This window comes from Meleagris gallopavo, chromosome 11 (genome assembly GCF_000146605.3).
Source record: "Meleagris gallopavo isolate NT-WF06-2002-E0010 breed Aviagen turkey brand Nicholas breeding stock chromosome 11, Turkey_5.1, whole genome shotgun sequence".
Lineage (NCBI taxonomy): Eukaryota > Metazoa > Chordata > Aves > Galliformes > Phasianidae > Meleagris > Meleagris gallopavo.
Genome location: NC_015021.2, coordinates 22,632,634 through 22,657,181, shown reverse-complemented (window position 1 = coordinate 22,657,181; position 24,548 = coordinate 22,632,634). Strand labels below are relative to the sequence as shown.

Below are 24,548 nucleotides of genomic sequence, written 5' to 3'. Positions count from 1 at the left end.
GGTTGGGGCCGGGGGTTTCCTGCCCGTTGTGGGGTTTCCTCTGCGGGAAGCAGGCGCTTCTCTGCCGCGCGTCGGGAGAAAGAGGAGGACGCGTCCTTACAGCTGCCTAATTCTCGTACCGCAGGGGAGCAGTTAATCTCGTAAAACCTGTGCTGGCTTGGGAGCACCGGAGCGAGATCCTGGCTGCCGCTCGTTGCGGTGCCGGCTGTGCCGCGGCCTCGCGGGGCCGTGATGGAGGTCCGTGGGTGTGCGGGCACTGCAGGGCGGGCTGCGGGCTCTGCTTACTGCCCCGTGTGCGGGCACCGGGGGGCGAGACGGGCTGCGTCCTTCACCGGGCACCTGACGGCAGGATCCGTGCTGGAGCCGGTCGTGGCGCTGATGTTACTCTTATAGAACCGACGCTGCGCCTTCTAATGCTGAAAGCCAGCAGCAGCACCTTCTCCTTCCGGAATTATGGGGTGATAGAAGTGCAGCAATGGCCGGCCGCTGATCTGGGGTTTGTTGGGTTATGGGTTCTTCAGGTGTGGGTGGCAGTAGGAACGTTTTGTGCCTGGTGTGGTCTTCAGCAGGAGTCTCGTGACTCACTATAGCTCAGTATCTTTCAGTTTCTTTCCCCCTGTTTTTCTCTTAGGAAGTGTAAGTTCTGTTCTGTTGCTCTAGCCCTGCTCTCCCGCAGTGTCAGAGCGGGTGCAGCTGTGTGCATGCACAGCCCTTGAACCACCTTGCTTGTCCAACCAGGTTTAACAGGCATTCTCCCAAACAGCCATTTCTAGGGATTTGTTTTGGAAACAGACAAGCTCTGGTTGTAACCCTGCTGAGGGGAAAAGAGCTCTGGTCAGAAACCAGAAGTGCCCACCAAGACAGTGCTGCCCACCAGGCTCCATGTGCCCATTCCCATAGCAGCTGGGCTCCTCAGCATCCCCCTGGCACACATGTGATATGCACATGTGTAAGGTGGACTGCCATGTTGGCTGCACGTTAACAGCATCCGCTTCATTTTTTATGCCATTAAATGGCATTTCCCATGTTAAATTTGGATTCCAAATCTTAGTTCTCTGCCTTCAAGTAAATAAAGGCAGATCTTGTCTTAACTTACTGCCTTGTGAGCCACATAGGTCGTGTGGGTGCAGTTGTCTGTGAAGGGGCTTCTCCCCTGTTGTTGCACACGTGGTGCTGTGCCTCGTGCAGGAGTCAGGCAGCTGGCATCCAGAAGAGCTGTAAGGCCTTCATCCCAGGCACGTTGAGGTGTGCCTCAATGCGCTGCTCTTGCTGCAGAAAGCTGAAGAAAGGTACAGCTTCAGGTAAAGCACAAACCTGCTTGCTATAGAATCACAGCATGGCTGGGCTAGAAGGGACCTTAAAGATAAAGGCTCTGTCCCTGCAGCATGCTCTGAAGCCTTATGGTTCAAGGTTAATTATAAGATCTTAGCTCTAGAAAGGGTTGTGTTTGCCACAAGATGGTAAGAATAAGGACGTTGGTTGTTATTACGGGAGCTGTTAATTTGTGACTTGCTAGGTGGGCATGCCCAGCAGTACTTTGGAGCAGTGGCTTGCCCCAGTCTCTGCTCGAGCAGGAGCCCCTCATGCTGCCTGGCTCAGCACTGAGAAGGCATTAAGAGCTTCTCATCAGTTATCAGCTGAAGCAAAGAAATTAATAACGACTCTAACCTGGATTTAGGCTTCGAGGGATTTAGTACTGTTTGTTCACATCCTTTAATTTAGATGGACAAAATGTTTCCTGGTTGCTTTGGAAGTTCCCTGGACGCTTGCTGTCCCCAGCCGGCCCAGGGCAGCTGCTGGTGGTGCACTATCCCTATGGGGCTGAGCAAGGCAGCTCTAGGGCAGCCTTTGCATTTGGGAGAGCTTCAAAATGTCTACTAAGGTAGTGTTTGCCAAAGTAAAACCCTTCCCAGGTTTTCCTTCATCAAATTACACTGGCAAGGAAACAGTGTTAAGTTCTAAGTTAAGGGGAAGAAAACTCCAGTGAGTGATTTCAGGAGCAGTAGTTTTTTCTGCTTGGATTTCCTGGCATCTTAGCATGGTCGAGTTCATGTTCTTCCTCAAAGACCCCTTGGTGAGGGCGTTTCCACAGAGCACTCGTTCTCCTTAGAGAAGAAGGAACCCATCCATGTGTTTTCTCGCCCTCTGCCAGGTTTGGTGAAGCTGGCCATCCAACTCAAGCAGCCCAGTGTGCAGACTGCAGGGGCTGCTTGAATGCTACATTCAAAAGTTTGTTTGTTTTTCATAAATTGAAGCAGAAACATTTGTTCTCAATTTCTACTCCCTGCTCCCCCCAGGATGTCATGGCAAGTGAAAGCTGAGAGTACGAGGCGATGCAATGGGGAAACACATTTTTCCCCTGGCTTTGCATAGCGCTGCTTTGCTTGAGGAACGAGGCACGTGCTCTTCATTATCGTATGGTGTGCTGGGCTGCATGCAGAACTGTAGTGTGACAGAGGATGGAGCTGTGCTGGTGAACAGGGCGTAGTGCTGCTTGTTTGTGGGAGGCTCTCCCATCATGAAGGGGAAAGACTGACGTAGTTTGTGCTGTGCTTGGATTTGGGATGGGGACGGCGTTGTTGCATGGGAGGGATGTGTTGTGTCAGTGTAGCTAGCTCGTGGACACACTGGGCTTTGTAAACTTGCGGGTTCTTTCACTTACAAGTCTTGCCTTTAGTCTGTATTATTTAGCCAGGAGTTGAGGTGCAGGCACCCCTAGCAGCCCTGCAGCTGTAGGATGTGTGCCATAAGGCCGCAGTGTCCCACAGAGCGCTGACTGAGCCGTGTTCACAGCCAGAGAACACTGGAGGAGAGCTGAAGGACGGGCAGCACCACTACGAGGGAGCTGTCGTCATCCTGGATGCTGGTGCACAGTACGGGAAGGTCATCGACCGCCGGGTGCGTGAGCTCTTCGTCCAGTCCGAGATCTTCCCCCTGGAGACGCCCGCCTTCGCCATCAGGGAGCAGGGCTTTCGGTAGGTGCTGGTAGGGCAGCTGCCTGCTGGCGCGGTGCTGTGCCTTTCCCTGGGGCCGTGCTGTGCTGTTGGATCCTCGGCTCATCCGCCTGGGTTTCGCTGGGTAAAACCTGAGCAGCAGCATTACTGTTGACTATTTGCTGCTCGTTGCGGTGCTGTAAAACGTCACTTTAATAATTTTTCTTTGTTAATACAGCTCAAGTGGCCGCATTTTAATTGTGTATCTGCAGAAAATTAGATGACAGCGCTCCTTAACCTGTTAAACCAGGGTAGTTGCAGTATAATTATGGAAAAAATAATAACCTATTTAACTACAATCTCAGTATTGGACAAATTGTCATAAATGATGCCAAACCATTTCTGGGAAGTAACTGAAAAAAAAAAGCCTCAGTGGAAGTGCCATGCATTGTTAGCAGCAAGAAACCATCTCGGCTGTGTAGAACTTTGCACATTACGGTGCTTGCCAGAGTATGCCTCTTTTCGTGTGGGGAAAATAAATTGGCTGAGGTCTGCAAGTCATGAAGGACTTTACTTGTCAGGTGAAAATTCAGAGGTGCTTTGAGTGTTTTTGCTAGAGCCGTGCAGGAGATAAGGCGGCGCTGTGTTGCAGAACTGTTTTTCTAATCAATGATAATTAGTGACTCAATAAGCAGTGTGTTTTAGAAAATCAGATAGGAACTCACTGATCTCTTCTGCAAACTGAACGGAGAACCCAGGAGCTGCTGCACCTGTCAGGCAGCCTTTCTATGAAGAATTTCTTTTAGAAATGTTTTGGAATATACATTCTGTGTCAGATTTATTTAATGATTCCCCAGCAGGCAAGTCTTTGAGCAGTGGATGTACCTAACTACCACTTTAAAAAGCATCCCTGCACCTCATTGCTTGCTTCCAGATGTGGATGGCAGTGCTGACAGTGAGGGGCTCAGAGCTGTGCTCTGCTGCTGCAGGTTTGCAGTGAGAGAGCTTTTTTGTCCCTTTCTGTTCTGAGTTGAAGATTCTGCTTATCCTGATCAGAGCTGTTGGATTTGTCATTCCAGATAACTGCTCTCTAAATTTGGGCTCTCCACTCAACAGGTTGCTCCTCAAGGCTGAGGCAGTGATTCCAGCTTATCAGTCGCACCCATCAGTCAATGAACGTTGTGTCCCCAGTGCTGGTCAATCATTTGCATCCTGAGGAGCTCTACAAACACTGAGTTTAGCTGCTGGGCGCCTCTCTGCAGTGACCATTGTAAAAAGGAGCTCATGGTTTTACTGCAGGGTTTTGATGAAGCTCTACATGCCATGGGAACAGTCTGGTTTCCATATCGCAGCGCATGGCATCAAGGATAAAAATTGAGTAGTCCTGGGAGCTGCCCATGTCTGTGCTAAGGTCTGAGATAGGCAGAGAGATGGAAAGCACTGTCGAGTTTTATTTGCATGTTGCATTTACAAAGGCATCTCTGCAGCTCCTGCAGCTGCAGAACACTGGCACAGGGTGCCTGCTCCTGCAGGGACATACTGTGCTGTGTCTGGGGGCATTAGTCTGTAGGCTTGGCAACATTTCTGACCTCCGGGACCTGAGGCTGGGGAGCAATGGGTGCGTTTTATTCCTGGTGTTTTGCTGTGGCTCCTGGTGGGACTGTAGCCCATTAGAAACAGGCTTTCTGAAACCTGCATAGGCTGCTTTGGAAGTGGTTTAAGCTAAACCAGAGGAAAGTATGTCTGTAGCAAAGCAAGAAGGCACGTCACAAATTACATGCTGCTGCAATGGAACTTTCAAATTCTGCATCCTGTGCTGCAGGAGTGTGAGGACAACTGAGAAGATGCGGGTCATGACTGGCACTGGCTTTCTTCCTGTTTTCCCCTCTCATCATCTCCCAATTCATTTTGTATTTTAAGAGTTCAGATTCAGGAAATCTTTATGTGTTCTTGAGTTTTTAATTGGCAAGTAAGAGAAGCAGACTTGAAGCCTGTAATTTTTTTTAAACAAGGCAGTAGCTAATTGACTTCTCATTAAAAAACATTTAGTCTGTAGGTGTAGCTACATTTTCCTTATTCTATATTACTTGGTGCTCCACATGCATGGCTCTTGAGCAGATGCTCTGCACAGTCATGGGGTGGCTGAGGTGGGTCACCCCAGGTCTCTGCAGCCCAGCCCTTCTCCCCCAGCCCCTCCTGCACATCCCCAGCAGCACCCCAGCCCTCCTTGCTCCTTGTGCAGCTCTGGCCCAGCAGTGCTGCTCTCACAGCTCCAGAAGTGCTGCTCTCACAGCTCCAGAAGTGCTGCTCTCACAGCTCCAGAAGCTCAGGAGTCTCTTTTTGAGCGTGGCTCTCCTCCAGATGGCACAGGCAATCAGAGTGTGTTTGTGTTGCAACGCTAATGCTCTGTGCTTGATTCTCGCCATCTTGCTTCTCTTGTAGTCAGCATTTGGCTGGGAATGTGAAATGCAGCCCTGTTTTAAGCTGGCTTATATTTGACTTTGTTTAACCTGATGAAATGCTTCTCTTGTAAACTGTTTTTGCTAGCTGTAGCCTAGCAAACCTAAACTGTCTGCTAGAATATCTGTATTAGAGCTTAATTCAGAATATGCAGAGTTATGAATGTTATAAGGCAACGTCTGTGTTCAAATGAAGTTGTTTAACGTGAGCTGATTTGATTATCTCTTGTCTGCAGAGCTATCATCATATCTGGAGGACCAAATTCTGTGTATGCCGAAGATGCGCCATGGTTCGACCCAGCAATATTTACAATAGGAAAACCAGTTCTCGGGATCTGCTATGGCATGCAGGTATGGTGGAGAGAGATGTTTGCCTATGGCAGCCTTGCTTCTGCAGTTAGCCAGACTTAACTGCTACAGGACCAGCTTTCCAAAATAAGCAGTGTTGTGTGCCACGAATGCAAAAGATATTTTTAAGGTGCTAATTGGTAAACTGAGCATGCTGTGTTACCAGCAGCATAAATGCTTTTCTTCTTGCTTTGCTACTGTGAACTGAGCTCTGCGCTCAATTTTTTGTCAGAATAACTGCACCCTGACAGTCATTAGCTAATTCCATCTGGTTGATATTAGAGAATTATGTCCATCATAAACAGGTGAAGTAGTTTCTCCCTTTGATTTTCAAGTGTGGAATGTTTCTGTTATAGCTCATGAGTGTGCTTTGGTGACCCTGCAGTGATCTAGTGATCCAAATGGAGTGAAGAAACAAAGGACAGATCAGATGCATGATCTCTGCACGTGCATCTTGTTTTTTCACGAGGTTAGCAGTTTATAAAGCCTTCAGAGGTGCAGAATATGGCTGGAAAAACTCCTCGAGAAGGGCTGGTAATTATGGAAACAATGCTGGCACTCCCTGTTCTAAAGGGAAATGTGTGTTGTAATAAAGTGGAAGTGCCTTAAAATGTCAAGCAAATTAAAAACCATGTCAGCTAGGCTAAAGCAGGGGCGTTCTTCAAGGCTGACTTTACAGAAATGAATCAAATGTCTGTGTTAACACACCACTACTTTTATTTGAATAGAATGGAATCAGACTAGCACAGCCTGTAAAATATCAAACTAGATCTAAAATAACTTTTAAATCTCTGAAACAACATAGTTAGGAGGTGAAAGTCTGAAGTGTGTGTTTGTTACCAGTCATATCTGAAGGAAAAAATCTGAGACTTCTGAAATGAGAAATGCAGAATACCTCACCTTGCCTTTTTGAAGTTGAATTTTAGAAAGAAATAATCGGGTGGAGATTTGTGCTACTCCTTCCTAACAAGGGCTAAGAAGAGTCTCCGTGGTCACAAAAATCAGACTAATGTTTTTGCCTGGTTCTCCAGAGATGATCAGGCAGATCTCAAGAAGGTTAAGCCTATGTGAGGGCCCTTCACTGAGGGCTGGATGTCAGGTTTTTGTTTAGCAGCTTATCTGTCTTGGTGGCAACTGGCCTCAGATACTCCACTGATTTGCAGAGCAATCATTTAGAAGTACACATTGATTTACAGTACTGAATGTGTTGTCTTGTGCATCTCTGCCCCTTGCCTGCTGCTGTGTATTTCTGTTACTCACTGTGTGTAGCAGTTGTCCCCAGCTATGCTGACAGAAGGCCAGAGGAAGAGAATGAGCCCAGTGCTCCTTTTTGAAAAGAATTCTTATGGTTTTGCCAAGTGCTATTTAAAATGAGTATAATCATGAAAATCTGTCTTTCTGTGTGTCCGAGGACTGGAACTATTTGTCAGTCGCAGGCTGAAGTACAAAGATTAAAGCAGTACTAACTTGTGTCATGCTTTTTTCATGTCAACTTTGTGTTTTGGCAGATGATGAACAAGGTGTTTGGAGGTACGGTGCACAAGAAGAGCGTCAGAGAAGATGGAGTGTTCAACATTACTCTGGATAACACGTGTTCACTGTTCAGGTATATGGATGCTTTGAGTGAGGAGAACAATATTGGGAATAGAATGGAACTGGTCTGGAAATTGGTGACTGAATGAGAGGAGGGGTGTTTTTTAGAAGACAGTGAAATTGCACCCAAGCTCTTACAATTTCTAATAAGCTGTTGCAACTGTGTTCATGAGTAGGCAACTTATGTATTTAAACAAATATTCAGGAATAACTTCTCAGTTGACTTCTGAAATGTAGATATGTTTGTTTAGAATATTATATAAACCCTTTTATTTCAAAGTAAATTGTCTTAATTGAATTGCTGTCAAGAACTGCTGCACAAAAGTCTGCGTGAAGCTCTTTGTTCTCCTTGACAGTGCATTGCTTTATGTTAGCTGGCACCCATCTAGTTTCTGAAAGGTAACAGTCATTTTGAAACCACACGTTTTCTACCTTCCTTCAAAATTGCTTAGTGATGTTTTATAAAATCAGAATTAGATTTCTTAGTACTTTGTCAGTGCCTCACAAGTTCCTTGCAGTAATCCTAACAGTTTAGTTGTGCCCAGAGATGCAACTTTATTGACTTCTTCCCTGTAGAGCTATTGTAGGACTTCATATCCTGCCTCGAGTCTAGAATGCCCAGAATTGTTCTGAAGACATTCAGATTTGATCAAGGAAACTTCACTTATTTGGAATAAAAAGCAGGAATCCAGACATCCTGACTGGCAGTAAATGGCTGTACGTGTCACAGAGGGTGTATTTCAATGTTGAGGTATTTTAAAAACAGCAAAAACAAACAACCCCCAGCAAATAAGCAAAAACCTTCTGAGTTCAGATACACTCCTCTTTCTGTGATGAATGCATTGTATGGGAGCTTTGGCAGCTTCCAATGAAGGAGACCCAGTGGGAGGTGAGTGCTTCTGGGAAGGAAATCCTGTATGTATGTAAAAGGGGCCTGGTTGTTTTTGGAGCACATCTCCAGGGGGAAAGAAAAAATCCCAACAAACCACCCACGTTGTGTCTTTAGCATGAGGTAAGGTATTTGAGGATTGGTGTTGCAGATAGCTGAGCTTTTTTTGTTTGGGCTCTGTAAGTGAGAGCATTGTGAAAACTTGATGTATGACTTCTGTCACTTCTACACTGCAATGTATGGCACTCTGATTAAACCTGGCCATCTTATTGTTATTGATTCTAGACTTTAATCTTTGTCTAGGGGCCTTCAGAAGGAAGAACTTGTGCTCCTCACTCATGGGGACAGTGTGGATAAGGTTGCTGATGGATTCAAAGTGGTTGCACAGTCTGGGAACATTATAGCAGGTATTTGTTTTAACTGAAATTGGTTTTTTATAGTCTTTGTTACAAGACTTAAAAGTTACCTGCAGGATGTCACAGGAAAATTTTGGTTTTTGTCAACTCAAAGTTCTGAATACCAGGCAGCCTCTTTGAGAGTCTTTCCTGGTAGGTGGAAGATATGGAAGAGTCTTAATTTTACTCAAACACTTGGTAAGATTTCAAGCTATTCATGTGACTTAATGAAAATCTTTCATTAAAAAATCAACAGTCAGCAATGTTTCACATCCTGCTCTTAAATCTAACTAGCTAGGGAAATTCTGGACAACGTCTGTGAATTGTATAAATTGACTTCTTGGATTAATGACACTAAAATGGCAACTTCCTTGCTTCTGAAAGAAAGGAGGCTCTGGTAACCAGAAGTGTCAATGGAAAGCCCGGGTGGCAAATAATATCAGATTTTCTCAACTTCTCTGGAGGTTCATTAATACTGAGGGAGCAGAGATCTGCTACAGATTCTGATGTTACTCATTATTTCTAGAAAATAGATGAATTGCACCTTTTGGTGAGTGATTTCCTGGTGAAATTCTGTGATGCTTCAACATGCCCTTTTTTATTTTAACCTTCAGAAAAGAATGTGCAGTTTTAAAAATAAAGCTTAGTGCATTTGGAGCAAATGTTCATTCTGCTGTGTATGCACATTTCACAACCAATTATTTTCCTTCGCTCATTTCTTTGCACCAACGAAGGTATAGCAAACGAATCTAAAAAACTGTATGGAGCACAGTTTCACCCTGAAGTTAGCCTTACAGTGAATGGAAAAATGATCCTGAAGAATTTTCTGTACGATATCGCGGGATGCAGCGGGACCTTTACAGTGGAAAACAGAGAACTTCAATGCATTCAAAATATCAAAGAGAAAGTGGGCTCATCAAAAGTTCTGGTAAGCATCTGGAGCTGAAGTCAAAAGATCATTTGCAAAAATCTGAGAAAAACACTCATGCATATAGTCTGGGTAAGTGGAAAAGCGCAGAATTGTCGTGATTTGGGTAATACATGAAGCAGGTTTGAGAAAGCTTTTGCGCATTGCACAGTTGGGTCTACGTGTTGTTTGACTTCCCAGTGGTGACTTGGAGGAAAATGAGAAATCAATAGTCTGCTTTCATCTTGCAGCTGTATCTGAATTAGTAGTTAATACTTTCTCCCTCAACAGCTCTGCAAGCCTGTTTTTTTTTCCCTTTTTTTTCCTCATCCTTAGGTTTTACTCAGTGGAGGTGTGGACTCAACTGTTTGCACTGCTCTCCTGAATCGTGCTTTAAACCGGGACCAGGTGATAGCTGTACATATAGACAACGGATTTATGCGCAAAAGAGAAAGTCAGTCTGTGGAGGAGGCACTGAAAAAACTTGGGATTCAGGTTAAAGGTACCACTCCGCTGCAGCAAAGCTCATTTAATTGCAGTCGTCTTCTGTAGTTTGGTTAAGGGTCCTCCATCAGAGCGTCACTTCTTGTTCTGTATCTGTGTCTTTAGAAACTGAGCTCATTTGGGTGATTGAATGCCATTGGAGCCAAAAGTCCTTCCTCAAGGCTTTTTTTTCTCTCCTGTTTTATGGCAGTGTGTTGTTTGTGGAGTAGCTTGTTGAGAAGCAGTCTTATGACTTCAAGCAATATGGTGAAGGCCAGAGTTTGTTCTACACACAGCAGTGCAGGATTTTTTTGTTGTGCTGTTTTGTTTCAGAGGAATGTTGTGCCTTATCCTTGCATTCCCTAGACTGATAAGCCTGGGCTGTGACAAGTAAGGGAATCCCTTTATGAGAAATGTGCCCTCTGTCAGTTGTGGAGTTCGGTGCTGTAGAAGATGCCAGAGAACCTACTAGCTGATCTCTGTATCGAGAGCCTCTCTAAATTAAGAGACGTGATGCACTGTGAGGAAGCAGTGCATTGTGTAATTTTGGTTGCAGCAGGGCCTTAGCTTAATAACCATCCTGTAACTATTTAAATGGAGCAAGTAAGTTGTAATCTAAGAGGGGAGACAAGAATTGAACTTGTTTCCTAGCCTCATAGTATACAAAAAATGGCCCTCGAGAGCATGTTGATAAAAAGAAATAACATGCTTTTGTAGCAGTTCATTCTTGAGGTATCAAACAGACCTATTTAGCACAATCAGTACTTAAATGACTGCAGTATTCTTAAGAACAATAGTCGTTCTTATTCTTTCTAATCTTACATGTAAATCTGTATTGGCTTTGCCAACCAATTCTGTAATTTCATACAGTGGTGAATGCAGCTCATTCTTTCTATAATGGTACAACAACTCTGCCAATCTCTGATGAAGACAGAACTCCACGTAAAAGAATTAGCAAGACCTTAAATATGACTACAAGCCCTGAAGAAAAAAGAAAGATTATTGGTGACACGTTTGTTAAGGTAATATTTGTAATTTTTTTTCCACATGAATTCTAGATACGTTTTCTGTCTCAGACTACTTCATTCTGAAGCGTTGTGCACAGTGTTGTGTAGGCTATGGATGACCTAATCCATGGCAGTCCATTAAGACCTTTGAACACTGAAAAGTTTTCTTTTCCATCTTACAGATTGCCAATGAAGTTATTGGAGAAATGAATCTGAAACCTGAAGAGGTTTTTCTTGCTCAGGGTACCCTCAGACCTGATCTCATTGAAAGCGCTTCCCTTGTTGCAAGTGGCAAAGCTGAAGTAATCAAAACTCATCACAACGACACAGAGCTGATTCGAAAACTAAGAGAAGAGGTAAATGAAAATTTGGATACTGGTGTGTCCTTCTGGTTATCACCACAGATGTGATGATGCTGAATATAAGAGATGAGCAATGTTTTGCTAATATAACTGGCCCATGTTGATGCATCTTGTGATGCTTGTGAGGCCCTTTAAGTTCTGTTTTAATATTACTTATTACACTTCTCTCTGGTTGCTGTGTTCTCAAAGTAATCAGAATGGCTTCAGTATTGCCCAGCATTGAATATTAGTGGAAATGTCAACAGATTGAATCCATGCTGTGTGAACAGTGCTGCTCACAGATGTTACCTAAAACGATTTCATTGCTCTTTTGTCTTGTAACACTTAAACCTATGATGACTGTGTATGGAAGCAAAGCCAATACCAAACACCTATAGCAGATGACTGCTGAAAGGCTTTTCAGACAACTTTAGTCTGATTCAGGTGGAATTCATAATGTAATGGATTGCTTACTTCTCCCTTTGTGTCTCATTCAGAACATCAGTATGCAGTGTTTTGTAATGGCATTGATAGCTCAGATTTCACATGATATGAATTCAAGCAACAGCAGCGATGTGCTTTTAGGTGAAATGATGATTAGTTCCTGTTGAGAGACATGACTGCAAGTCTTCTCAGTAGCACTGACCACTACAGACATAGTATTCTCCTTTGGAAGAGAGTGAGAATTTGGAAAAATTTCTCATCAGAGGGAGTGGCCAGGTACTGGAAGTGGGGGAGTCAAGAATTCAGGAATTGTAGAAATGTGGCACTTAGGGACGTAGTTCACTGGGGTGGGTTATTGGCTGGACTAGACGACCTTAGTGGTCTTTTCCAACCTTTATGATTCTGTAAATATGTTTAAGTGAGTTGAGAACTAGGGGCAGATCTGTCAGGCTCCGATGTGGGGATCCGTTCTCTGTGCTCTTTCACAGCTTGTGCATCAAGGCAATGGCCTGGTCGGCTGGCTGCCAGCAGTATGCTGGTGGTGCACAATCTGTTTACCATTTGTCAACTTAAGAACGCACAGATCTTTTTGGAATATCCTGCTGTGGACACCTGTGGATAAAGACTGGGAGTTTAGAAATGGTACAAACACAGGAGATTGAACTGGTGACAGAGGACACTCTGAAGATGCACAGCACAAGCTTTGTCTTTTTTATTGTACCCTTGGTTGGTTAGCTTAAACAAACCTATTCACAGTTCTCTAAGGTATTTTCAAAGCTTCTTGGTCAGTATGAATTTTGGAAGACAGTCAGAACCAGACTGGCCTGCAGTTGTATTTGCATTGCTTAAGCCACTGATACTTTTGGCACAAACAAACTTTATCTTATCCCCTCTCCTGTAACTGTTCTGCAAAGCCTACATTCACATGTACTTTTCTTTCCAGTGTTTATGCAAGTGTTGGCAGCTGATGCTGTGAAAAGCAGGCCACTCTGACTGCCTGTTACCTAAACATTTGAGGCTTTTTGTTTGAATATGTAAGCTAGAGTGTAAATCACTGTGGTTTTTCTTTTGTTTGTTTTTCTTTTAGGGTAAAGTTATAGAACCACTAAAGGACTTTCACAAAGATGAAGTTCGAGTGCTAGGAAGAGAGCTTGGACTTCCCGAAGAGCTGGTTTCAAGGCATCCCTTCCCAGGTACCAGAATCCATGCTGCTTAGTGAAGGGCTGTGTGCAGCATCAGTGTTGTTTGGAAGATACTTAATGTGCAGAATAAATTTGTGTTGGAGAATAGAACTTACCTCTAAACACAGAACTAATCTGGTGGATTTTCTGAGGCTTTAGTTTAAGCGCAGGATTTTCTTTTTGAGGAAATCAGTAATTGAGAGCAGCTTGATTTTATGGATAGTGCTTAAAATAACAGATTTATAATTGAGTTATCATAGAGCTGCATTTGTTTCTTCTTAATTTTGTAAGCCAAAGCAAGAATTGTCAGTGAAGTGCAGCTGAATGCTGTCTCAGCTGTCAAATCTATCTTGCACGAAATAATGGCCGTTGTCTGCCTGCCTTTTTAAGTGGCTGTTGCTGTTTTGAAAACGATTGCATGGTGAATAACAACAACAGTTCTCAACCAGAAAACATCAAACTATGTAATCTCTTAAGAGATGTGCTCTTTGTGTTTCTAAAATTGTCCTGCAGGGTGTGTAGTAGTCACAGTCAGAATGCCTAGGCTGCTCTCTTAATGCACCAGCACTGCATGAAGTTAACGACACTATTCAGATGTTTCCAGCTAATTACATATGTACTTTTGTGTCAAGTAGTTAGCAGGCCAAATAGCCTTCAGGGATCTTTTTAAAAAACAATGGAGATTCAACTGTATGTTATAACCAACTCTGTCATCCAGGCTGCCTAGCAAAGGGAAGGAGGAGGTTGCTGTTTGCTTTGGCTTGCCATCCAGCATGCTGCATCATCACTAATGCTGCTTTACACAACCAGCCAATGCAAAATGTCAGTAACTAGTGCTTAAATGTGCTGAGCAGAAATACTGTTCCAGAATAAACGGTTGGCTTATTTCTTTGGCTTGTTTTGTTGAGTGTCAAGACAGTGTAAGAGGAGGTGTGGTGGCAAAGCATAGCTTACCTAATGACTGAGCTGATGTTCCGGTGCTGTTGCTTCTAGAGATGAAAGTCAACTTTTCATGCTATTTACTGTGATGTTTTTTTCAATTTTACGTTGCAGGTCCAGGTCTGGCAATCAGAGTGATATGTGCTGAGGAGCCCTATGTGTGCAAAGACTTCCCTGAAACAAACAACATCTTGAAAATAGTTGCGGATTTTTCTGCAAGTGTTAAGAAGGTAACAAGACTGTTATGTTCTGACGTCTATAGAAGTGGTGTGATCATTTTGTAGTGCATTGCTGTGAGGTTTAAGTTGCTAAAATTTAAAAATGACTGATTTGTGTTCTTTGGGTATAATGCATTTCAGTCCAACTTGCTCAAAGCTTTTTGGTACGGTACAGTAGAATTTTTGAAGTCCAGGCTATGGCAAGTGTTGAGTGACTTCTGTAAATTGGAAGCTTATGTACTTTTCAGATAGCAAATAAATCCTGTTTTAGTTAAAACTTGTGGAGATGAGGATTTCAGAAGATGATTCGAATTTCAGTGTCGGAAAAAAGATTTTCCCTACTTGGAGTAGTTGTAATTTTCTAGGATGGCATGTACTAGCAGCCACTGAGTGCCTGAATTGAGGGTGCAAGAGTGAGGAACCAGCATCTGCTGGATGTCCCAAACAGAATCCTGAAGTGATTACTCAATGATATTTAAGCTCTCGATCCTTGAACTGTTGGACCTTCCTGGTTTCTGTGAGCTCTCAAACTGAGCTGCAGGGGGCTGAAAAGCCACCAGGAGGGAGCAGCAGTAAGTGCCAAGTTCAGAACAACTTCCAGAGCTTTTTTGAAGGAACACCAAAGGAAAAGCATCTGTAAGTGCTCTTCTTGAAAGCATGTTGTACTGCAGTGTAAGGTAACACAGTATTGCTTTGTTCTGTGTCTGAAATAAACAACAGGCATGAAAAATCTATTTTTCACTGATGAGCTGTGGTGGCATGTGGGATCATAAGCTTTGGGAGAGAGAATGAATGCAGAAAAGCAGTTTCACCTATGGTCTTGGGAGGGCTTCAGCTTAAAATGCATACAGTTGCTTTCACTGAAACTTAGTTGTTAAAGGAAAGGTATTTTGTAAACAGTTCCCAAGGGTAAATGTGGACTATATTTAGCCAACCAGCTACTTAATTTTATTTATGTTGTGTCTGAATGTTTGGGAGCTTTAATTAGTTAAAAGTTATTTTTCTGCATCATTGCACAGCCACATACTTTGTTGCAAAGGGTCAAAGCATGCACGACTGAAGAAGACCAGGAGAAACTGATGCAGATTACAAGCCTACATTCACTGAATGCCTTCTTGTTACCCATCAAAACTGTGGGAGTGCAGGTAAATGAATTCATTCCAGGAATATTCTTAAAGCTGCTTCCTAGCAGTTGTCAGGCTGCTAGGAAGTGTAAGGATTGCTACTGTGATGTTGATAAGAACTCTAGAAATCAACTTCAAAAGGCTGTGACTCCTGTGTCTCGTGTCAGCTCTGGTAGAGTGCAGGTGTTGAGAGACCTGAATAGATAGATGGGTAAATGCCAGGCCTCATATTTGAGGATATCATTAAGGTTGAATAATGCTGAGTGCTTGCATAGGCAATTTCTTCTTGATGTTTATAGCGTAATAGATTCCTGTTGCTCCTTTCAAGGCTGAGCAGTCTTTCTTTGCATTATCATTATTGAATTACACCTTTACATTTATTACTGGCTGCTTAACCTTGCATGTCTGTTTTGTAAGTCCTTGCAGTCAGCTTTTGTTATTACTTGCAATGGCAATATCATCAGCAGACTTCTGTACTTTGTCACAAGCCTTCCTCAGATGGTGCCCTCAAAATATCAATGTGCAGTCAAGTCCCAGTGTTCTGGTCATCTTACGAATTCTGAACCCCTTCATTTCATGTGCTCTTGCCAGTTCACGAGAGACCTGTCTCACTTTGGTGTTTTCTCCATTTACTTGATACCTCTGAGCATTCTGATTTCGGCAGGTTTGTGCCTGCTGAATGTTGACACAAAAGACGGTCCTGTAACTTACGTGGAAAAGCAGTGTGAAATATTTTGGTAGTGAAATTCATATTGCATGAATTCCTAGGGTGACTGCCGCTCGTACAGCTACGTGTGTGGGATCTCCAGTAAGGATGCCCCACACTGGGAGTCCCTCATGTTTCTCGCCAGGCTCATACCACGCATGTGCCACAACATCAACAGGTAAGTGTTCTCTGCTCAGCACCAAACTGCTCTTATTTCTAATAAGTAATGCATGGATGCTTAGTGCCCCTGCTGAATTTATGGTGTAACTACTTACGAACATATGTGCGTTATATGGAGGTTACAAATAATAAATCCAAGCTTGGGTTTATTTCTGGAAATACCAACTTGAAGTAATAGATAGTTTATCTCCTCATTTTAAACAGTCAATTAGACAACTTCCAATGTAACTTAAATGTTTTTTGAAGAGTTCTGAGCCTGCTGATGAGCTGTGGTGGCATGTGGGATCATGCTTTGTGTCAGGAAGGGGATTTGCACAACTGTCAGCTCTAGTGCTGCAAGGAAGAGTTCCAAAGCTGGGTGGTTTTATCTTAATTGAGTTCTCTTGTGAATATGTATTTTCTTCTGAAGTTGCTCAGAGATTAAGTCAGTTCTAGAAAATATGTATCCTTCTTGCTCAGCTGTAGACTTGTGACAAAGCTGCTTATAATTGCTTATAGCAAGACTTAATTTTGTCACTTAAGTGACACCCACTGGAAGAGCTACTGTACTAGGGAGAGAGATCTTGACTTACAAGATATTCCTCTAAACTCTGTGCAGAGCAAATAAAAGAAAGCATGAACTCAGGGCGGTTTGTGCAATTTCCAAGTGTGTGCTGGATGTACAGCTTTGCTGTCTTTAAGCTGCTCTGAATTTAATACTCCCCTCCTGAATGTACTCCCACCCCAGGAGTTCTGCCATACCAGGGTGTGTTTCTGAGAGCTTTGGGTTGACGTTGGTGGGGAGCTGGGGAAGCAGCAGCTGGAGGAGTGCACTGGGAGCAGTTGGTGTCTGCCCAGCTATGCGTGCAGCCTTTTACTGCAAACAAAGACAGGAGATGTCAAGCTTGGGTCCTGCCCAGCTTTGGGTTTTAGACAAGTGTTCTTCCTTTGTATCTATGAACTCAAATAACTTGTGTGCATTCATGATACATAGTAAATCCTTCTGTGAGGCCAGCTGGACAATATTGCTTTTTGTTCTGCAGCACATATAATGGTGGGATTAAAAAGATAAAGCTGATGTGATTGGTTTGAATTTGGAAGATACTTTATTACAAATGCAGTGAAATAGATTTGTAAACAGCAGTGTTAGTGCCCCGTTTTGGAAAGACAGCTATTCCTTAACAAATAAGGTTTCCTGTCAATGATATGGTGGTTTCCTAATGGGACTGAAGATAGGCATTTTAAGCATATAAGTAGCTTTCTTTGAGTAATCTTAACTTTTACTCACATCAAAGTAAAATTGAAAAAAAAAAAAAGTACTTCTGTAATACCAGTGAGTTAGTGGTGAATTAGTACATCTGACTTGCAAAGCTAGCATACATGTTGCCTTTACTGAATATATCCATTAATATATCCATTAAATTATAGCAAGTTCTAGTTGGTGGCTAAGGAGTGAAACCAAATATTCGGTATTTTTTTTGGTTCAGTTACTTTTTCTGCAATGCTAAAGATGTAGTCTTTAGGCAGTCTGTTACATTCCACTTCCAGAAAACGTGTTTTCCTACCATCTGGTTTGTTTTCCAGGGTTGTGTATGTGTTTGGTCCACCAGTCAAAGAGCCTCCCACTGATGTCACACCCACATTCCTGACAACAGGAGTCCTCAGCACTTTACGTCAAGCTGATTTTGAGGCTCACAACATTCTCAGGGAGTCTGGTAGGTATTTAGCCTTGTCCCATAGGTGAAGCTGTTGTTTCAGGATCCCCATGCACCCATCCCTATGGGTGTGATTACATAATGCACAGTCACTTTATGGGCTTCTTGATTATGTTCAAAACTTATTGCTGAATGAGATGACAGGCTGCTGCCTTTTCTTAAAGGTCTGGAGGTGGAGAGCTGAAAGGCAGGAACTGCTGGGCTTTCTGCTAGCAGAATTAGAGGTAGGGTTGCAGCTTCTTCATTCTTCATATGGCAGCTGGAGATAAACCTCACAGCTGGGTGCTGCTGCCTCATCTGCTGCCTGTTGTCACACACAGGACTGTGCCTGGGACCATTCTTTTGGTAGGAGTGGGATTTGCCTCAGACACACTGCACGGCTCAGAGGCATGATGCTTTGCTGCAGTGTGAACTCCTACAAGAGCCACTGTTAACCAGCAGAAAGTCAAATTACTTCTTGCTGATGATCTCCGTTATCAGTATTTGCCTGAAGTAGATGAACTGCGTAAAGAGACTTGGCTTGGTTTTGAAATCATGCTTGGTTATGGAAAGAAGGGAGCTAACTGTTAAATCACCCTACCCTGGCATTTGGTGTTATCTAGATTTCATTGGTAATGGCTGAAAGTATCTCAAAATATAATATATTTTTTTAATTTCTCTTTCTGAGAATCACTCTTTATTACAGTTAATGTTGGAGCGGACAAAATTGAATGTTTTGTGGGTAGGAAGGAGATCTTAAGTTGCAAATGCAGTCAGTTGCAGAGTTAACAGATTATCTAGTTCTGTTCTGCTTGCCTGCAAGCCTTGAAGATTATTTCAAGTGGCAATTTGAGTAGTTTTAGTGTATGCACTGCTAATTACATAATTGGATAATCAGGGTGATCTTCTGAGGCGTGGTGGTGAAGAAATCCCAGAACTACGGTGTTTCTTTCCATGTAAGTGGAGGAATCACATTTGAAATATGTGTAGGGAATCCTGTAAAACTTCAGTCGTGCTTGTACTTTAAAATCAACCTAAAGCACTTTGTGCTGCTGTTTTCCTGAAGGTTATGCTGGGAAAATTAGCCAGATGCCAATAATCCTGACCCCGTTGCATTTTGATCGGGACCCGCTGCAGAAACAGCCGTCCTGCCAGAGATCCGTGGTCATCAGGACGTTCATTACAAGCGACTTCATGACTGGGATTGCAGCAACTCCTGGTAATGAGGTTCCAGAAGAGGTAATATGGACCTTCAGGTTCCTTTTCAGAGCTTGTGTCGTAGGTGACTTGTTTTAACTTTCTTCACTCTTATTTTCTTGCCTGCTCTTGATTAGGAACAATGTACTGATGTGTTGCTTTGGGAAAAAACAGTAACAAAGAGAAGCTGACAGTGGTTTCAATGAGAACGACAAACTTAGAAGTTTTCCAGTCAAAATAACAGAGATTTTGAAGCTTTTGCCTGCATTAGTAATTGGAAATGTCCTGCCTTCTGGAATTGCTTTGCTTCCCACTTTTTAGTTTACTGGAAGCTGCTGCTTAACATCTCAAAACGTGCTGTTTCCAGATTAGGTCAATGGAAGATGTTTCAAGCACCTTTTCTGGGAAGCTTCATCAATGTCCAGCCTGGAGTGCTTTGTCTCTGATGGAGCTAACGTTAATTGATTGCTCTGGAGAAAAGCTGTCAATGGAAAGTCTTTCCATTAGATGCTTCTTTCTGCTACTTTTTAACCTTCAGAGCTCCCTTTTCTTGTTTGAAAAGTTCATCATTTCAATCAGGCTGCTGCTTTCTGTTTGATTGTGGGTCAGCTGGAGATGTGGGTCTGAGATGTCTGCAAGTGATTGACAGCAGAGCTGAACAGCACATAGTAAAATGTAACCTAAAAAAAATCATTTTGAAGCTGAAGAGCTGCTGCCGTAAGGGGGAAGTATGTTGTGATTGCTGCTCAGTTCTATTACCAGTGCCAGAAATCAGCAGGTTCCAAATACAGCTGCAAATATTGAGAAGCTGGGAGTTTTCCTTTGTTTTTATTTCTTAATTGGTAGTAATATGCTAGTAGCTGTAGGATTTTTCTCTCCTGTTTATAGAACAGTATGAACAGTGTTTTCCTTGTATACCATTTTCTTAGGATAGTTTTCATCATGTCTGTTCTATGTGCTTTTTACAAATCTACTTATTCCCCCCCTGTAGGTTGTATTAAAAATGGTGGCAGAGATAAAGAAGATTCCTGGCATTTCTCGGGTGATGTATGACTTGACATCAAAGCCACCAGGAACCACGGAGTGGGAGTAAATAACTTTTTTTATTAAAGTACTGTCTGCAGTCTAAATCATATCAGAAACCATTCCCAGTGTTGACATGCAGTACTGTGAAAGAGTGACTGGAGCTGCTACATCCCATCTGACTCCTCTCCCGGAGCGCAGAGCGGCGGTTACGAGCAGTGCAGGGATAACAGAGTGGGGCTGAGGATTTGTACGGGTAAATGATGGCGGCGTTGCCTGTGTGCAGACAGATTCCTATTGCTTTGGCCTTTGTCTTACTGATTCTTCCCCTTCCCACGCCTTCCAGTTGTTAACTGTCATTTCAACGTGTCTTTGGTTTTGTACACTGTGTAAAAAGAGACAGCTTATTTACTTCTACCAAAAGCATTGTTACAGCCTAAAAATGTAAAATGAATTCTTTGTGACCAACTGCTTTTGAACAAATTTATTATAAATAAATATTTTGCCAAATGGAGTGGTGGGCACTGCTGAGTTGTGGAATTAACGTGTATCTGTCGTGTGCTGTTAGGCCTGTTCTAGATTGTTTGACATGTTAGCCCATGGCAATAGCATTGAGTCCCAAAAGAGCAATGCTGAAGTGTTACGAGATGACCTTCTGCCTGCCTGCCTGTCTGTCCTCACTCCCTCTTGCATCGCCTGCTAGGTGTGTTGGTTGGTGACAGGCATGTCCCCATCACACACGTACTGTGTTTGTGGAAATGTCACGTCACTGTGAGGTGTCTGTGTGCTTCTGGGGCCTCGGAGAGGAGAAAAAGCAGGAGTGCAGCTCTAAAGGCTGTGGCACCAGAGCTCCAGGACGGCCGAATCCTGGTGCTGGTCTCCAACCCTTATGCAATAGTCCCTTCACAGCCTGCTGCTGCCCATGTGCTTACGTTATACTTGATGACAGTTTGTTTTCTTCACATTTGCTTTCACAGGATTTTATTATTTTTTTAATGTAATGTACTTAGCTTGATTTTTAAATCCTTATAGTCATTAGCGTGGAGTCACAGTATTGGAGTGACTTACCCAACCAGTATAGATTATTTCCATCGTGTATACTCTGCTGTTTCTGTAGTTAAGCAATAATTTAAAGGTGTTTATCTTGGACACCTGTGCTTTTCTGATACATCAAGGCAGAGCTGTTTCCATCCACCTGAGAGTGCTGAGCATGTCCTGCAGATGCTGTCTGTGGAATTGCAGGTTCTGTAGCAGCTCTGACCTGAGCAGCTTGCTGGATAACTGCCCATGGAACTGCTGCTGTGTGCTCCCAGTCAGCCCTGCCACCCATTTCTGGCTGCTGAATGGAAGGCAACTGTTCAAGTTCTATGGAGGCAAAACAGTTGCTCTCAACTGTTCAGGAGCATGGGGTATTTCATGGCTGTGGCTACTTATATTTCTGCTTACGTAGATCAATGAACTGGAATAATGGTTGAAAGTGTTCTGTTTTATTTGGTTGCACATCATGTGTTCCTATCATTTCTGCATTTACTGCCTATGCACTATGGAAATTTAGTTTAACTCCAGCTTACATGACGTGGCTAATATGTAAACTTCTGATTTTTGCCTGTATTCCTGAGCAGCTGCATTTCCTCTGGAGGTGGTGTGCAGCAGCCCCTGCACTCTGAGGCCACTCCTGCTGCAGGTGGCCATGAGCTGCCCTGCACCTGCAGCTCGCATGAGGCTTGGGTGAACAGATCCTAACTGCTGTGCATCTCAGCTGCCTCCTTCCGAGCTGGTGCAGTACTTGTAACTGCACTCATCGTGACCCCGGTGAGCTTTATGCTGTGTGGATGAAGTTATACATGTTAACTCCAGTTCTTTTGCTACTGGGCTGTGATCTGTTCAAGCTGGGGATCAAAATGCTGTGTGTCAGTGGTTGCTGTGGCAGAATCTATTGCTACAGCATGGGTTCTGTTGAAAGCAAACTTAAATTTTTAGTGTATCGTATTTCAAGCAACAGCTCCCTGATAAACTGACGGCCTTAGAGTACACTTTAATTTTTAGTCCGAAAGATCTGAGGATAGTTTTCATTACTGCGTTGGTATCTCTTAGGCAAATGGTGAGATGACAATAAAATCTCCCTGGTGTGCTGCAGAAGTACTTCAGCCTCTGAAAGCTGTAGCAGTTGCTTGTTATAAGTAGGCTCGCTCTTGCTGCCACGTTGTCGGTTACCTTGACAGCAAATAGACAAAACAGAAGGAATTACTAAAAAGTAGGGAATATTGAGCACTTCTTAAACCCCAAACCTCCCCAGTTTTGAGTGAGACACTTCTAGCTGGTCTCCTGGAAACAAATATGCAGTGTGGTTAGGAAGCAGCTGGCAAGGTGTGGGTGACAGCGACCACGATGTGCATCAGTACTGGTGTGCTGGCGCCTCGTGATGTGTCCCCAGCACACAGGGATGGGAATCTTGTGTGTGCTGTGGACTGGGAAGCGCTTCCATCCACCATCTGCACTGGAGGTGTAACGTATTCCTGCGCACTGTGTGTAAGCTGAAGTTGGACATTCACTTTGAGCATCTTCTAATCATGTTGATCTGTGAGATGGAGCTTGGCGGCAATTCCTGTGCTCTTTTAGAAATCTTCTTACTTGTTTTTGTTTGTTTTTTAAGCCAGAAAGGTGAATATTGAAATGTTTAGGCATAAAGTATTGCACTATAATCGAAAGGTCTTACGGAAACGGAATTTGTGATCTTTAACTATCTTCCCCTGTTGACACCTGTGCCATGCATTGTAGAAGTGGGTTGTTCTTAGGAAGGTCGGTGGTGTTATCCCAGCAGTTGTGTGTGTATAGGACAGTCAGAAGTGGAGAGAAACGTAAATACTCTGTTCACTTTCTTAAAAACCTATATTTAGCACATAGTTTACAATCTAATACCTGTAGCTGCCCTGTACAGATGTTCACCTCAAGTCTTCAGTAAAACATGTCAGCAGTTAGAGGGATTTGTATCGGGGGCGTTCCCCACCATCCTCAATTTTTAACATTTTTTCTGCTTGTGAAATGATAAAGTACTGTGAGCCTTAATTTTTATCCACAAATAAAAATATTATGTTTGAACACCGGTGTGATGTGTTTCCTAGGGCAGTTTGTGGCCCATCCCTTCTGGGCCGCAGCCCTGTTGTGGAGGTGAGGTGGTGTCCCATGGCTGTCCCTGCTGCTGCCTCCTGCTTGTGTTGGTGCTGGGGTAGAGGTAACTCCTTCCTGAGATGCGTGGGATTCGAGGCTGTGTGTCGTTTCCCACTCTAGAAGGAAAAAGGCAATTGAGGAAATAGGGCAGTGCAGTCTGTGGCTGTGCAGAGCTGCCCTTTGCAGGAGTGTGGATGTGTGCTGTTGTGTGTCTGTGCCGGATGGCCGAGCTGTGCTCCAGCACCCGCAGTCCTGGTGGGAGCACTGCTGGGGGGCTCTGGGAGCTGCCACCCCTGGGCTGCTGCTGCATTGCCACGCTGCACTTTGTGGCCAGTTTGAACACGATGCAGGCCGTTAATCCGCCCGGCCCTTTGCTTTAGGGGCTGTCCCCATTCTGGTGATGCATTCCTTAATTGCCGGCTTCTCCTGGTGCTCGGTGATCCCGCTTGAGGAGTGCCAGGTGAAAAAGGCATTAATTAACATCACCTGCATTTCTTTGTGCTCGGGTGTGATGTTTGGCTCTGGGCTGACTGCTAAAAATTCCACGAGAAGATAAAAGACTACAGGGAGCGGCTTCCTCATCAAGTTAATTGCAGCAGACGGACTCGCTGAGAGAGGAGCGTCAGTGCTGGATGTGTGCAGTGTGCAGCCATGCCAGGTGGGTGATGAACAACAGCACCGTTAGCCTCTGCTGCTGCTAATTGCACTGCCTTTGGCCCACGTGTGACAGCCTGTGCTAATCACAGAAGCACTGAGGCTGAAAAGGACCTTTAAGTTCCCCACCCCCTCCTGCTCACTGCCCTTCAGTGCCACATCTCCGTGTTTCTGAGTACACCAGGGACTGTCACCCCACCAGTGCCTGTGCCAATGCCCGGCTTGTCCTTAGATAAGGAATATTTTCTAATATCCAACCTGAAAGATGTGCTTCTAATGTAGTATTAAGACTGAAACACGGCCACACAGCTCTTTCTGGGCCCGCAATGGGCTGCACAAACAGGAATTCTCTGAAATGTCTGCCTTGTTCTTCAGAGAGCTGGGTGCAATCTGGGCTGGGGACGCTGTGCTCCTGGGCTGGGCACAGGGTCTGCTGAACTGCTGCTGGGTTGCACAGGGGAGGCACTCAACCAATTAAGCACCCTGATGAATCTTTCCCTGATGGGGTTCTAATTACCTTAGGTAGAAGATAGGGTGAAGAGAGATTGCTGTAAGCCTAAAGGCTATCACTTAGACTTTTGCTAATTGGATCCTGCATTTGAAAATTACTCGGCTCCTATGGGATGAAATCCATATGTTACTTAGCTATCACTTACAGATATTTTCCAGCTCAACCTGTGCCTATA

The 24,548-nt window shown here is 43.8% G+C and overlaps 1 protein-coding gene across 1 annotated transcript; it reads left to right on the top strand.

The window, feature by feature from the left end:
* Nucleotides 1-216: 216 nt before the first annotated feature.
* GMPS (guanine monophosphate synthase) lies at nucleotides 217-23,139 on the top strand. Its single transcript, XM_019619224.1, has 16 exons — nucleotides 217-237; nucleotides 2,794-2,975; nucleotides 5,629-5,743; nucleotides 7,249-7,346; nucleotides 8,526-8,629; nucleotides 9,352-9,545; nucleotides 9,861-10,026; nucleotides 10,878-11,029; nucleotides 11,197-11,370; nucleotides 12,887-12,992; nucleotides 14,034-14,149; nucleotides 15,157-15,282; nucleotides 16,030-16,145; nucleotides 17,711-17,841; nucleotides 18,887-19,059; nucleotides 20,009-23,139. Exons 1-16 carry the CDS (start codon nucleotides 232-234, stop codon nucleotides 20,108-20,110), a joined length of 2,061 nt encoding a protein of 686 aa, XP_019474769.1. The 5' UTR covers nucleotides 217-231; the 3' UTR covers nucleotides 20,111-23,139.
* The last annotated feature ends 1,409 nt before the right edge of the window (nucleotides 23,140-24,548 follow it).